This window comes from Apis mellifera, linkage group LG2 (assembly GCF_003254395.2).
Source record: "Apis mellifera strain DH4 linkage group LG2, Amel_HAv3.1, whole genome shotgun sequence".
Classification (NCBI taxonomy): Eukaryota; Metazoa; Arthropoda; class Insecta; order Hymenoptera; family Apidae; genus Apis; species Apis mellifera.
Window position 1 is genome coordinate 6,107,049 of NC_037639.1, and position 14,687 is coordinate 6,121,735.

At 31.3% G+C, this 14,687-nt stretch overlaps 2 protein-coding genes across 7 annotated transcripts in view; one reads left to right on the plus strand and one right to left on the minus strand.

Annotated features, from left to right (window-relative positions):
• LOC410888 (lachesin) overlaps positions 1-14,687 on the plus strand; it is a 180,778-nt gene that overhangs the window by 123,733 nt on the left and 42,358 nt on the right. For 2 of the 3 annotated variants that reach the window (XM_026446470.1, XM_016910861.2), the window contains exon 3: positions 8,153-8,313. In XM_026446470.1, coding sequence (XP_026302255.1) covers positions 8,153-8,313 — 161 coding nt within the window. The remainder of the gene's footprint in view (positions 1-8,152; positions 8,314-14,687) is intronic. The other variant, XM_026446469.1, reaches the window with a different exon arrangement.
• Positions 1-14,687, minus strand: part of LOC107964069 — an 81,653-nt gene that overhangs the window by 2,344 nt on the left and 64,622 nt on the right. For 2 of the 4 annotated variants that reach the window (XR_001702206.2, XR_001702208.2), the window contains exon 2: positions 72-1,031. The exons of 1 other annotated variant lie outside the window; for it this stretch is intronic. The gene's annotated coding sequence lies outside the window, so the exon portion shown is untranslated. The remainder of the gene's footprint in view (positions 1-71; positions 1,032-14,687) is intronic. One more of the 4 variants, XR_003306562.1, reaches the window with a different exon arrangement.

Sequence of the window (14,687 nt, forward strand, 5' to 3'; positions counted from 1 at the left end):
GAAAGTACTCGCAATTAAAGTTAATGGGCCACGTCTCGCTTCGAGCTTATATAATTGTAAGTGCTAATTACCTTAATCTATAGTCATCTGTTTTATTACAAATCTTCCCATGTATTGTGCCCATTAAATTTTATACTCCTATTCCTGTACTTTTCGTTGATTTTTTTGTCACTCCGAGACAAAATGATCGAAGAAAACTCTTGTTTCCAAGAGAACTGTGAACCAGATTTCCAATTCCTTCAATCTCTGATCGATCTTCAATCAAATCCTTTCAAATCCCAAAAGAAGAAAAAAAGAAGATCTCCAACAACAAGCCTGGAACAAAAATTACCACCGTGAGATACGCCTTTTCCTCTTTTTATTCCCACGCGTGCAGGATCAACCCGGGAACAGGATCGCACGCGACAACGTAACAACCCGACCGTTTTCTCCGCGTTTCCAATTTCAAGTGGCTTCCTTCCTTCCCTTTCCTTTCTCTCTTTCTCTTTCTCTCAGCGCGTTGCCAACAAACAGACCATCCCCTGAACGTTGAAAGACGAGATGGAGAACGGGGATGGAGGGAAGCGATGAGAAGGAAAGGATGAGAGGAAACGATAAGAAAAGCCGTAAGATAGCGCGTAAGATATTCCAGGCGAGGTACCTTATCCGTGGCCACGGTATGAGAAAGAAATCTTTAAACGCGGCGCTTTGATTCATAGGTGGCCGCCTCGCCACTGAGGGACAGGAGAACGTGACCCGGCATCAAGTGCCCTATAAAATATTGCGGCCATGTAAATATCCTCGTAAAATTCAGTTCGACCACCGGCCTTGCGCGCCGCCATCGACCACGTCGTTTCCTCGTCACGTCGTTGATACGATCGTCGAGTTATCTCGTCGATTCTCTTTTCGATCGTCGATCGTTTTCATCCGATTTTTATCTGATCGTCATTTGGAAAGGAGGGTGTAATTTCGAGGATGATTGAATGAGAATAGGTGATAAGATAATATGGGTGTAGCGTATTTGCCATCTTTGGTTATATTTGGACGATTACCTGTAAAAAGATATATATATATTTGTAGAATTTATATCATCGTGTAGGTTATGGGAATATTTCTTTCAGGTTGATTTTAGAGATGTGATTATAATGTGAAAATTTTGATAGCTTTTTAATAATAGAGACAAATGAGCCGATTAGATTTACATGCTTTAATTTATATAGCCTTGGGAATTGTTTAGGACACGTATGGAAAACTAATTATGAAACATTGTAAGGTTGAATAATGTGTTATAATTTTCGGATATGATCTAATAATATGATATACCTAAAATATTTGATATTTAATCTTATAATAACCCGTATTTCTTTTTAACAAGAATCAAATAAATCGATAATTTTAATCGTATAATTTGCACGATTTTACTCGAATAATGGCCAAGCTTAGACAAACTCGCGAAAATAATTACGAAATCTTTCATAAAAGTATAAAAGTAAAAATCAATTTATGGAAATTTCATTTAGAGCGTAAATCACATACGAATCTACAGGAGGAACTCTGTGCAGAGTATAAACAAGAATCAATTTTCTCCTCGTTCAACTTTATAAACATTAGATCCATCTCTCCAAAACATCCCCCACCTCTACCTCCGAGTCTCTCCGAATCATCGAATTCGAAACGCTAGTTTATACATTTTCGAACATTTTCGCTCTTCGAGCACGGCAAATTTCCTTCTCCTTGCAATATTTAATAGAATTTCACAGAAATGTTTCAGATATAGACCTTCTATAATATTAACCCTCTTGCCACGAGTTACGAGATCACGAGAAAGAATTTAATAAATTATTTCTTCGTAGCGTTTCGATCGAAATTTCCAAAACGTTGAATAATAAAAATTAAGCGATTTCATCCAGTTGGGGAGAAGTTGTGGCAGTTTTCGATTCTTTCGTATAAGGCTACGTATATGTCTCGATGAAATAAATTTTTACCCCGCAACTCGGTTCAACGCGGTTCCGGCCACCTCGGTGTATCCACCGACGAGTTCTCAACTTCGAAACGCGTGCTGTGTACGCGAATTTTGTAGCCCGGGTGCATACCTCGCAAGATCTTCAGGGCCCCAATCAAAAAGTTTCCTGATTCATTGAAATTTTCATTTTGCCAACTTTCTCGCAAGAAACACTCCTGAAAAGGAACGTTTCTCACGTTGTATCTAGTCTTCCTGCATGTTTAGCTTTAGGATGTTGCAAGTATACTTTTTTTTTTTAAAAATTTCATTTCATAATTTTATTTTAAATTTTCTTTCTTCGAGTTTTACCTACAGTATGTAATAAAAAAATTATGTTGAAAAATTCTTGCATTAAATGCATCGCTCGAGTTGAATATTTGTTTATGAATTGATGTGATCAAACACTATTCCTTGTTGTGGATACGATAAATTGATTGGAAATGTTAATTGAAAATTATATGTAAATCGAAGCGAATGATAACTAATTTCAGGGAGGGGGAAAAAATGTCAAATCGAGGAGGAAGTTTGTAATGAGAAGCGAAATTGAGTAAACGATCGAACGTGTAATTGTTGGTTTAAGAATTCGTAGCTTGTATTTAGTTAAGTAAATATCAACGTAATTTGATTTGCCAACGAATTCTTTTAGCTCGTATTAAACGGGAATAAAGAAAAACAGGAAAAAAGAAGTTTAACGATTTAAAAATATTAACCAAGCTTGGTGAAATAGAAAAAATCAATAGATTTAAATGTGTTTTGTTAAAAATATATTAAAGATAGACTCTAAAACTCTGTTCTTTCTCAAAATTAGAAACACGACATTTTCATTTTAATTTTGTACTTGGAGTATTTCATATTCGACAAGGTACAATTATCCAACAAATACAGATAAGATCCTCTCTATTTATTTAAGAATGCCCTATTTCTCTTTATCACGAATTCAGCCATATAAATATTGGAAATGATTTTTAGAGTTGAAAGAGTTTTTAATGGTTGCGTTCTTTCATACGAACTGTCATAAACTGCTGACCCGCACTCACGTAAATGACATTTGATATTTCAGGAAACCTTTCCCATTTATTTTTCCCTTATCTTTCGCGTGCATTTGTAAAAAAAAAAAAAAAATAAAAATAAAAATAAAAATTATCTGTCATCTTTCGGAAAAATTTGAAATGATCCGACAGAATCTCCGATACGATCGAATCCTTGAACGTGTTTTGTAATAAATTACAAAAAAAGAGAAAGATATATATATATATATATATATATATATATATATATATAATAAAAACAAACACAAATTCACAATAAATTTTTTACATATAACATAAATTACATAATCGAAAGAAAAAAATATCTCGATTCAAGATAAAATATTTACACGTAACTTTCCTCGATTTCTTACCAGAATAATGTCAACAAAAAAAGAAAAATCCTAAAATATGACGAACAAGCAGCAGAGGTAACACGATTTCTCACGAATTACATTATATTCATATTCGAGCGAAATCTCACGCGGCAAAAAGTCACGCCATACCATAATGCAACCGCTCTAAACCGATTCTCTTGTTTCTTGTTGGTCGGTATCACGGCGAGCCAGTCGTCGCGATGGTATAAATCCGAATTCCGCAGGTATCGCGTTTTTCCTTGGGAAATACGGAAGAAGGGGAGGAAGGGGAGAGGAATCAGTTTCTTCACGAGAAGCGGCGTTTTATTGAGCCCGCCCTTTTATTTCGCCCCGGCTCACCCCGGTGATATATATTCGATTGCATAACTGTCGTTCCACCTGTGTCGGAGATACCGTGGGGAGGGCTTACGTCTAATTTTTCATTGTAATACGATTTACGGAAACTTCTCAATGCGCCGCCCCGCTCTGTGCAACGCGGTGCACCGCGTAACCGGGGCAAGCTGTATTTTTTAAAACGATGGGGAAGGCGTCGTGGGACAAGATGAAATTGCGTACCGTGATATATATATTCCGGAATTAATTTTATACTCTTCTTGTCCGTGGATCGGACAATTTGAAATATGTGTAATCGTGCTCGATGAAATTTTATTCTCCTTTCCATCCAAGTGGTAATAGAGCACATCTCCATTTAATTATATTTTCTTCTTATAATTAGGAAAATTCGATGATTCTCTTTGTACATGCTTGCTTATATAAGAAGTAAGTGAAGAATTTGGAAGATTCATTTTCGATCGATGATAAGAAAATTTGGGAATATGTATTAATTTTTGTTTCTTCTTTTTCACGCTTAATTGAAAATTGAAAGGGAAATTTTAATTAAAGAAAAAAGAGAGATACAAGGTTTCAAATTCAAGGTTTTACAATTTACTCATCCATTTTCGTATAAAATTTCGTTTGCACGAAATTCGTAGTTAATTCGATCCTGTATTCTGCATGAAATGTGCAATATCTTATCGCGCACGGTAGAAAATAGTCAATTCCAATTTCTGCATGAATATGTATATATATTTATTTCACATTTCACAATCGAAGGGAAGATTGTGGGTAACGAATCAAGAGTTTGAGGGAAAACGTGATGAAACAAAGGGAAGGATACGAATAAAAATGGTATTTAAAATATATCGGGAAAAGAAAAATCATCAGTTCGATAAAGTAGATAGGAATAATTTCATAATTTGCAAAATCGTAGATTAATACGATACTTTTATTAATTTTATCAATATAAGGATTCAGCGGTTTTTAATTTTATTTAAATTCCGATATTTCTGATTATTTTACATTTAAAGTACGTTTGACATATATTTATTTCAACCAAAACGTTTATTTTAAAAATCCGCTATTTTCTTCCCACATTTTCACAACACGCCATTTGGCAATAAAACGATAAGATAACAAACGAATTTTAACGAGAAGTTATTCCCAAAATAAATAAATAAATAAATAAATAAATAAATACGTAAAAATGAATATTGAATTAAAATGCCCGTGTAACTTTATCGGTACCCGATATTTTGTTTCTTGTTATCGAATATATATATGGCTCGCGAATACATTATTGAGAAAATATTGGTGGCGTGTTGTGTATCAGCCCAGGTGGATTAACAATTACCGAATCCATAGGCATGTATATCGATTGGGAAGAACATTTTTCGTGTCAATAATTTTGAAAAGCAGTTGCTCGACGAACGAGTGAAAGGTAAATTATTCGTCGTACTTTCACCCCCTCTGAATTTTACATGTATTCACTGGAAAATGCGGTAATTTAATTCCATCATAAAATGTGCATTCATTTCAACTTTCATTACAATTTTCACTTATCGTCGGACACTCACTTGTGTTTATTAACTTTTCGTGGAATTCAATATCGATATTAAATTAATAATATAGAAAATACAAGGATCAAATGTTGCAATATCGATAAACATTTGTTCGAGGGGGAAAAAAAAAATAATAAAATTAATTAAATTTTTCAGCAATAGGTTTTCTTTTTTTTTTTTTAATAATCCAGAGATTTAGATATTTCGTATACTTTTTTTTTTCTTTCCAATTCTTAATTATTCATCTCAAAGGTATACACATTCGTTCCTTATTCTTCATCTTTTTTTTAAAAACAATTTTTATACGCTTTTAAAAACTTATATAAAAAGCTATCTCTTCTCTCCATTTATTTACTACTATCATTTTAGATTTTGATACGATATAATGCTTTTCAACGACAGTAAGATTTTAATAAAACATCACTCATAATCCCGTAATAGAAGAGGGAGAAAAAGAAAAAAGCGAGAAGTAACGATTATCACAGCGAATGCTTTAATCCATAACCCTGAACATTAGTTATGCGAGCAGTTATCTCCACTACTTTTTTACAATGAATTTTTTACAATGAACATTTCCTCCTGTAAATTTACCCTTTTTAATCCTTTCCATCCTTTAAAATTTTAAAAGATCTTTGGTTCTTTTAATTCCGAAATATACATTTCGTGAATTTCAATTATAAATGACACGTGAAACATATCGCACAAATATCCAAAAATCTAATCATATTATTCTATTAGAATTTTTGAAAAACATTAAATCGTGTTGAAATCATTACCAAATTGGAGCTATTTACTTACAAAAAAAAAAAAAAAAAAAAAAAAATGAAAAGGAAAAAAAGAAAGGAAAAGAAGCGTTTCCTTAGAGATAGTAGAATTCCCTTTAAGGGAGAAGATAAAATGAAAATCTCGAGGAACAGAATTTTCCTTGCCGCTCTGTACCAAGGAAGATAAAGCATCCGAAGTGTGCGCCAGTAAAACTTTTCGACGTTGCTTGCTTTGCAGATAACATTCTCTTAAGAAACCTGATGTCTCTGAAAATTAGACTCTTCTTCGTTTATGCTCGACGTCATTTTTCTTCGTGGTTAATTATTATTGGGTTCGTGAAAATATTCTATCGCTTCTTTCTTATTATTATGAAAAATTTTCTTATCTATTGAAAATATTCTGAAATGTATTATAGGGACGAAATTGAACGAATTGTAAAATAATTTTAATAATCAATTTAGAAGTTAGAAAATTTTAATTGATAAAAACTTCTTATTTTAGTTGTTAATTAATATTTTCGTGAATTTTTTTATCTGTATTTTATCTCCGTAATAAAGTAAAAAATTTATCAGAGAATTTTAAATATTTTTTTTTTATTCCTTTTTTTAATGGTATATTAATATTGCTAATAAAAGTAGAGAGCAAAACGTGGTCCGAGATTAATCTCTTGTTGAGATTTTAAAGTTACTCGAATCCCTTTTAATTAAACGTTAACTTCTTTAAACTAGATTAAAAAGGCACTACCTTTTCGAATAAAGTAAATGCATACTTTGCTTTATGAAATTAAAATGTCTTCTTTTTCTACATTTAAAATAGAGGGATAAATGTCAAAACATAGAAGAGATTAAACCACTCTCTATTTTATGGTTGGCTGTACTTTCTATTATAAAAAATAAAATTTTTGAAGAGACACGCAAACGAATAAAAATGGGGAAAGCTCTCTAAACGTGTGTGACACACGTGGTATATTGGAGGGAATCAAATGCTGAAATCGACACGAAACCAATTTAAGACATTAATCTCCTATATGGCTATATGCATCCTGACTTTAAAACAAGCTTTTCTTTTTTTTTCTTTTTTTTTTTTAGCGATCCGAGCAAAAAGTCAATCCCTCCCACAATACGCGGTTTAGTCGTTTTATATAGGTATTGGCTTTTATTATATCCATTCATTCCATTTTTTGAGACTTTCGAGCCAATGTTGAACGCCGCTACCTCTTCGCTTTTCACTTTTCACTTTTCATTCCATTTTATTTCTTTGTTTCAGAAATATATTCAGTGCTAATTATTGAAATTAAACATCAATGAATAAGAAAATAATCGTTATAAGCAATATTTCTCGAGAGAAAGACACACAAGTACTTATCTTACCATTTAACTTCACTTTAAAACTCGATCAAATCGTATTAAAATTAGGAAAAATTTAAATCGCTATAACTCGGAAGATAATGACTTTTTATCGATGAATCAAAACTTGTCAGAAGCGCGGAATCTTCCCCTTTAAAATGCTTTTTCATTCATCCCGATACGACTTCCGGTTCCCGAGATATCGTCGTGTAAAGAGAAGGGTAATTTTTTAATCGTTTACTATCTCCCTCTCTGTCGCTTATTCGGACCTCTCGCTCGCGCCCCGTCTCACTGACCCACCCCAAACTGCAAACAAGTGACAGACGCGATTCCTGGAAAAACATAGTACGCAATTCCAGGAAAAAAATATAGGTCAGTGGGTCGGAGATCCATTCATAATTTTTGCGCCACGTTAAAGCGCCACGAAAACTTTGAATCCTCGTATCTCGGCAACCAATTGAGATATCGAGATGAAACAAAAAAGGACTTCAATCGCACGGTTTCCTCTATCTTCTGAGTGTGTTTCAATGACCAAATTCTTTAATTTTTTCTCGCACTTTTTACACGAAAATTTTACAAATTTCCATTCAATACAATATTTTTCACGATCATAAATGATTCATTTTATACAAACTATACGAAGACAATGTTAATTAATGTTAATTTCCTACTTTTATCGTGCAATACAACATTAATGAATTCATCCTGAATTCATCGATGTAACGCGCAAAAGTTTCGAAAGTTATTTAATAAAACAATCATCTGTTGAATGTTTCAGTGACGGGACTCGAGCCAGACTTCGTATACCCGTTGGAGAACTTAACGATCTCGCAGGGTCGAGACGCAACCTTCACCTGCGTGGTGAGCAACCTCGGTGGATACCGGGTGAGTCCTTCCTCCTCCGTGAGCGGAGATCACTCTGGCGGCGCCAAGGCCCGGGTAACTATTTTACCATTTACCTGTGTCCGCCTGTAATGGACTACCCTTATCTACTACTACTACCTACTACTACTACTACTACCACCACTACTACTACTATTACTACTACTGCACTACTTATATGCGCGTGTGCCTGCACCTCACAGCACTGCATTTAACTGCACCATTGCCAGCTATGAAAAAGAAAACTACCGCAGCAGCCGCCACCATCACCAAGCATCTCTCTCTCTCTGTACGATATCCATTTTCACCCATCATCAACCGATATATATATATATATTTAACGTCACTCGTCATCAGCTCGCGTCACTTCAACTTTTCGACCGTAATTCTTTTAATTTTTGTGTGTTTTTTTTTACCTCGGGCGCGACTCCTTTCTCCTTCGTTCATTTTCCCGAATATCCTTTTTTCGATCATATATCTTTTCGAAAGATGATTCCTATTAATAACAAGAAAAAAAAAGAAAGAAAATCGCAGATACATACTTACTTACATATAGAACAAAAAAGAAAAAAGAAACAAGAGAAAGAAAATAACTTAAATATATATATTATATACATTTGTACATATATATATACAATTTTGGCACGAGCTCGGCTCGTCGCTTCGAAGGACATCCCCAGTGACAGTATTATATTATATACAGATTTGAGTCTGTATATATTATTTAATAAATATATATATAATAATTTATTTAAATTAAATTGTGGGTTTAAGTACTACTAAATATAAACATTAATATACTATAATATATATATACATTTTAGTTTAACATAATAAATTTTCTATATAAACTTTCTGTATCATATTTCATTCTTATATCATATTATATATAAATTATATTCTATTATATATAAATTATTCTATTTATAAATTAAAAGGAATTGAATTTCGAATCGTGAAAAATCGATGCGAACTTGCCTTCAATCACACATATCAATATCAAGATAGCATGTTACTGCTTATTACTGGACTGTTTCACAGTAAGTCTATTTTTTAATATCTTATTAATCTTATCTAATATCTTATTAAATAACTTACTAATTACGACTTACTAATTACTGTTTATTTAATAATAATTTTATCAACTAAATAGTTACATACAGAATTATAAAATATGAAAAAATGACATTACCTTTGAAACAGTCTGAACACATTAAAAAATAGCAATAGCTTGGAAGTAGAAATCGAAACAATAGCTATTAATAAATTAGATAAAAGCAGAACAGAAAATTAGTAAAATCAAATGCTTCTTTCTAAAAATATCATTAGGTACAAGAATAGTTGTTTCTATTTTAGTATTTTTCTTTAAAATAATCCTTTAAAATATATTACAAACAAAATAGTCATTACAAAATATAATAAAAATATTTCGACAAGCTTGTATCGATATCCGATTATAAAATTCAAAATTCCATATTAACATTCCATATTAACATTAATATTATATTACTAACCTACTTTATATTATTAATCTACATTATATTACTAACCTACATTATATTATTACTAACTTTTTTTCATATATTTTTCTTCTAATTTCTTATTCTATTCTAATTTCTTATTGTCTACTAATTTCTTATTCTCTATTAATTTCTTATTCTCTATTATTTCTTATTTTCTATTAATTTCTTAATCTATACTAATTTCTTATATATAGATAAGTAATAAAAAAATTCTCAGTTCTTCCGTAGATATTTCGTACATATTTGATTAATATTCGATTACAGAATTAATAATCAAATATAATAAGTAAAATATAAGTATTATATACATATATACATATATATATTTATTTAATTTAAATATAAAATTCTATTCTAAGTATTATTATTCTAAAGTATTCTAAGTATTTATTATATTATAATAAGATATTTTTAAAAAATTTTTAAAAATTAAGTCTGTAAATACGTATATATATATAATAGATTTAAAAATAAAAATATTTATCTAAATTAAAAATATTGAAACGTGATATGAATAGTATTTCTGAAAAATCATATCGATTTGCATAGAATTTTTTCTTTTGCTTAATTTATAACGTGAAATCTTAATTAAATTGATACTGACCAAATTTTGTAAAATTTCTATTTTATCAGATTGCTATATCCTAGGTGATACATTTCATCTATTTTTGCCGAAAAAAAACGCAATACTCCAGAGAAATCAGTACAATATATTTTTCGCACGATATAGGTTTTTCACACACACACATACATACATCTTTATAACGCATTGAAAATCAAATTCATTCAGTCGTTTTTTTCTATGCAATCGATATCATTACTCGTATGACATATTTTGTTACATTGTTTCTATAACTCAATATTCAGGACATATTTTATAAAATAAATATTTGATGAACATAATATTTATCAATAAAATATCAAATTCAACGAGTTACATTTACCGAAGAAATTCAAGACATATTCGTTTCAATATTTATTAATTAACATTTTAAAATTTATATTAAAATATTATTAAATTTTAATTTCTTTGATAAATTATTACATATATATATTTATTTATATCTATATTATTACATATCTATCTATAATAAATTAACATTTGTATTTAAAATGTAAATATCAGATTTTTTTCATTTCTAATTTTTTATAAAATTTAAAATAGAAATAGTTTTGGTTAAATATAAGTTATTTTTTTTTTCTTGTTTTATTACAACAATCTAAATTTCCATAGAGAAAAAAAACTTCACCAATAAAATATACACCAATAATATACAATATAATATAGAAAATATAATATAGAAAATACATAACAAATGTACAATATTAATTTGAAAAATCAAAATGATGAAATAGAATTGGATTGGAATTGTTATTAAGAGAATTATTTCGATAAATTATAATGTTTTGCTTGATTATCTAACCGCAAACAATAGTGATAATTTCATAAGTGAACTCCAGAAAATATATTTGACACTTTTACGATCCCACTTGTTGAATCTTACTACAGGCAAGAAAGAGAGAATATTTCTTTCTAAAAGATTTTCACCGAAAGTTACTCTATAGAATTTAATTAAGCTTTGGAAATCTAAACTTTATAAATAATTCTTTTCGCCAAACCAATGGAGTTCACGATTCAGTTTCTATTCCACAAACAATTTACAGCTTTTCAAAACAAAAGAAAAAAATATCCCGATAAATTTTTTTCCAGCCATTCTGTTAATAATATATTATTGGTAATTAAGCGATTCATTATTCAAAGATTCATATTATTCAAAGAGCTATAAATATTTTATTAATTTCAAAATCAGATCAGAATTATTAATGTTTATTGCGATTTAATTAAATATATATCATAATACCGATAATTAATAATACCATTTGAATTAGAAAATAGCATTTTAATAACGTTACGAAAAATTTATCCTCTTAATAACAATTCTTAATGAAACAAAATTTTGGAAACGGTTCGCTTAAAATTACTATTTCTTTTTACTTACAAATTATCACAGCAAAACTTGCACATCACGTTAAAATTTGTCTTCTTATTAAATTAAATTCCATATTTTTTCAGAAAAAAATTGCTAAAGCTTGAAAATTTGTTGTCACATTTGTTTTGTATTAAAATTGGATATTTCAAAATTGCAATTCCACCCAATATTACAAACCGGTGCAAGGAGAGAGGCGAGGAAAGCGCGAATGACAAAATACAAAATTTCCGAAAACGCATGCATAATTTTGGTTGTTCCCATCGTCCCAAAAATCATCATTCTTTCCTGAGACGTGACGCGGTTGAAACGCGAGCCCGCCCAACTCTAAGTTCTATTTGACTTGCTGATCCGTTATATACGACAAATTATCATTTTCATTTTCATCCTCATGATCAAGAGTCCTTGGTTAAAGTCTTGTGCCAAATGTATGCGCATATATACGGCTATAAACACGCCGAGTATCTTTGCCCCTTTGCGAATACGCTGAATGACAAATCACTCCTCCGGCCTAACCACCTGATATCTTGTGATTTACGTTGGAAAACTTGTTAAAACAAACAAGGCTAGGCCTCCCCGAGGATCTTTCGTGTTTCACATTTCCCCGCCGTTAATATATAAATTGTATCGAAATTTTTTGATTAAAAGTTCAAGGCATTGAAGTTTTTAGATTTTTATAAAAGAATCTTGCCATTTTTTCCTCGAGAATTACAAAAAATTACTATGGTTCCTAGTCGTGAATTGAAATTTGACCAAAAATCTAAGCGACGGATACAATTTTTAAATACTCCTCTCGCGGAATCGAATAGAACTCGAGAAAGATTCCCAAGCATTTTCCCAAGATCTCTCGCGGGCAGATATTTTTCCAACTCGAATATTCCTCCTTCACGCAACCATCCAGCTTCCCCCTAAATATTCTTCCTACCTAGTGGTGGCGCGTCGTGTATCCGGCAAGACGAGCAACTTAAACAAGCGTGCTCGAAAAGCTTAATCTTCCCATTCACGCGCCGATGAATAGCCCGGCAATAAATGCATTCTGTAGTGTGTGCGACATTCCGGTTAGAAATACAAGTTTCGAGGCGGTGATTTCCCTTCTCCGCGCGGATTTGATATTGTCGGTATTTTCCACGCTGTAGATTTTAACAATTTGGAAGGGAAAAAAAAAATATTTTAACCCACGTTGGAAAAAATTTCTGATTAGAGAATTATTCAATTCTGCACAGCGTGGAAAATATGCGTGTTTCTGTCGGTTGAATTATTATTGTTATCGGTTGCACATCGTATAATTCGATTAAAGAAGAGAAATTAATGAATCGTGAAAAATTGTTCTTTGGAATTATTATTTAGAGAGAAAAAAAAATATACCTTGATGATTTCATCGGATGAGATTAAACCATTTTAAAGGATATTACTATTTTAGTGGATATTGAATTTTATTATTAATAATTGAAAAATAAATTGATTCTATTTGGTAAAAATTTATTAATATTAATAATTTTGCATTGAATTTTCGTTTCTCTGATAACATCTGAACAGATTAGAATCTATGATATTTGTTTCAATTTTTCTTGAAAAATATTATATTCCTTCGAGGTTCAATTCCCTTATTAATTTGGAATAATCTCATCGTAGTGGAATTTTCAATAAGCAATAAAAGGGGCGCGTTAAATGGCTTTTTAGATTTAAGCTTTCCGTGCTTAAATAGTAATTGGAAATTTCGAAACAATTTAAAAATTATTAACGCGGTAATCGTTCTATGTCTAAATGCATCTATTCTTTTTTTGAGAAGATATTTCCAAAACTCTAAATAAGCTATTGTAAATTTTAAGATGAACTTCGAAGCCTTTTATTCGCATAAGAAAATTTTAACAACATTCCGCGAGATGAATTTTAAACTTTCTTCGAACAATTTATCCCCATGATCTACATAACGAGTTTTTGAAAAATTTTGTAACAAATTTTGTAATCAGATTATATATTTTTATTATCACTGATCGAATTATAACTTTAACCTTAAGACAAGAGCGATACAACGTGTTGTTGCGAGAGACTTCGACTAGATGACGTTGTGCAATTCCATTCTTGTGAAATTGTAATCAATTTTATTCTGAGGAATTCGATTTTTTGTAGTACCGAAAAATAACTTTAACTGTAGAATCAGAATCACATCGGAATGCCTGTTAAGTTTGTTTTTAAAAATCAGGTGAAGGAGAAAAAAAAAAGAATCTCCGATAAATTCTCCTTCTTCCTCACTTCTCAGAAAAATCGGATTACTCGCGGAGCACGATCTAATATAAAGCTGTCGAATAGCACACCGTCACCTATCCGAGATCACACGATCGTTCGTTCGTTCGTCTGCACCGAGCCTTGAACATCGATTCAATCGACGATTTATTCGTTTCAAAAATCGGAATCTGGTGCTTTCCGACCAGAAAAAAAAAAAAAATCTTCCGCAAACATCGAGATTGCGTTTCACGATCTGCCCAGAGACACTCGTTACATAGGGGGAGGAGAAAAAAGATGAAATGAAAAAAAAAAGAGAGAGGAAAAAAAAAAGGAGGAAAAGAATGAAGGCACGAAAACGCGTATGTCGCACAAAAAAAAGAAAAAAAAAAAACGTTTCTGCACAATTGCACAATACACTTGAGACTGTTTGTTCGTGGGATGAAACATGATGCAAGCTGCATTGGACCGACAGTTGAGTGCACAAAGTTGTTAAGATGTGTTATGCGTCGTAAGTAAAGTAGCAGTCTCGACGAATAATCTCGACAATCCACGAATTGTTCGAGTTGTTCGATATCAGATTGCTCTCTATTAGCGTATCTCTGGAATCTCACTTATATATATATATCATAGGCATGCCTTGATGCATGATTATATGAATTTGAAACGAAAAGTGATGATCGAGATTGCATGAGCA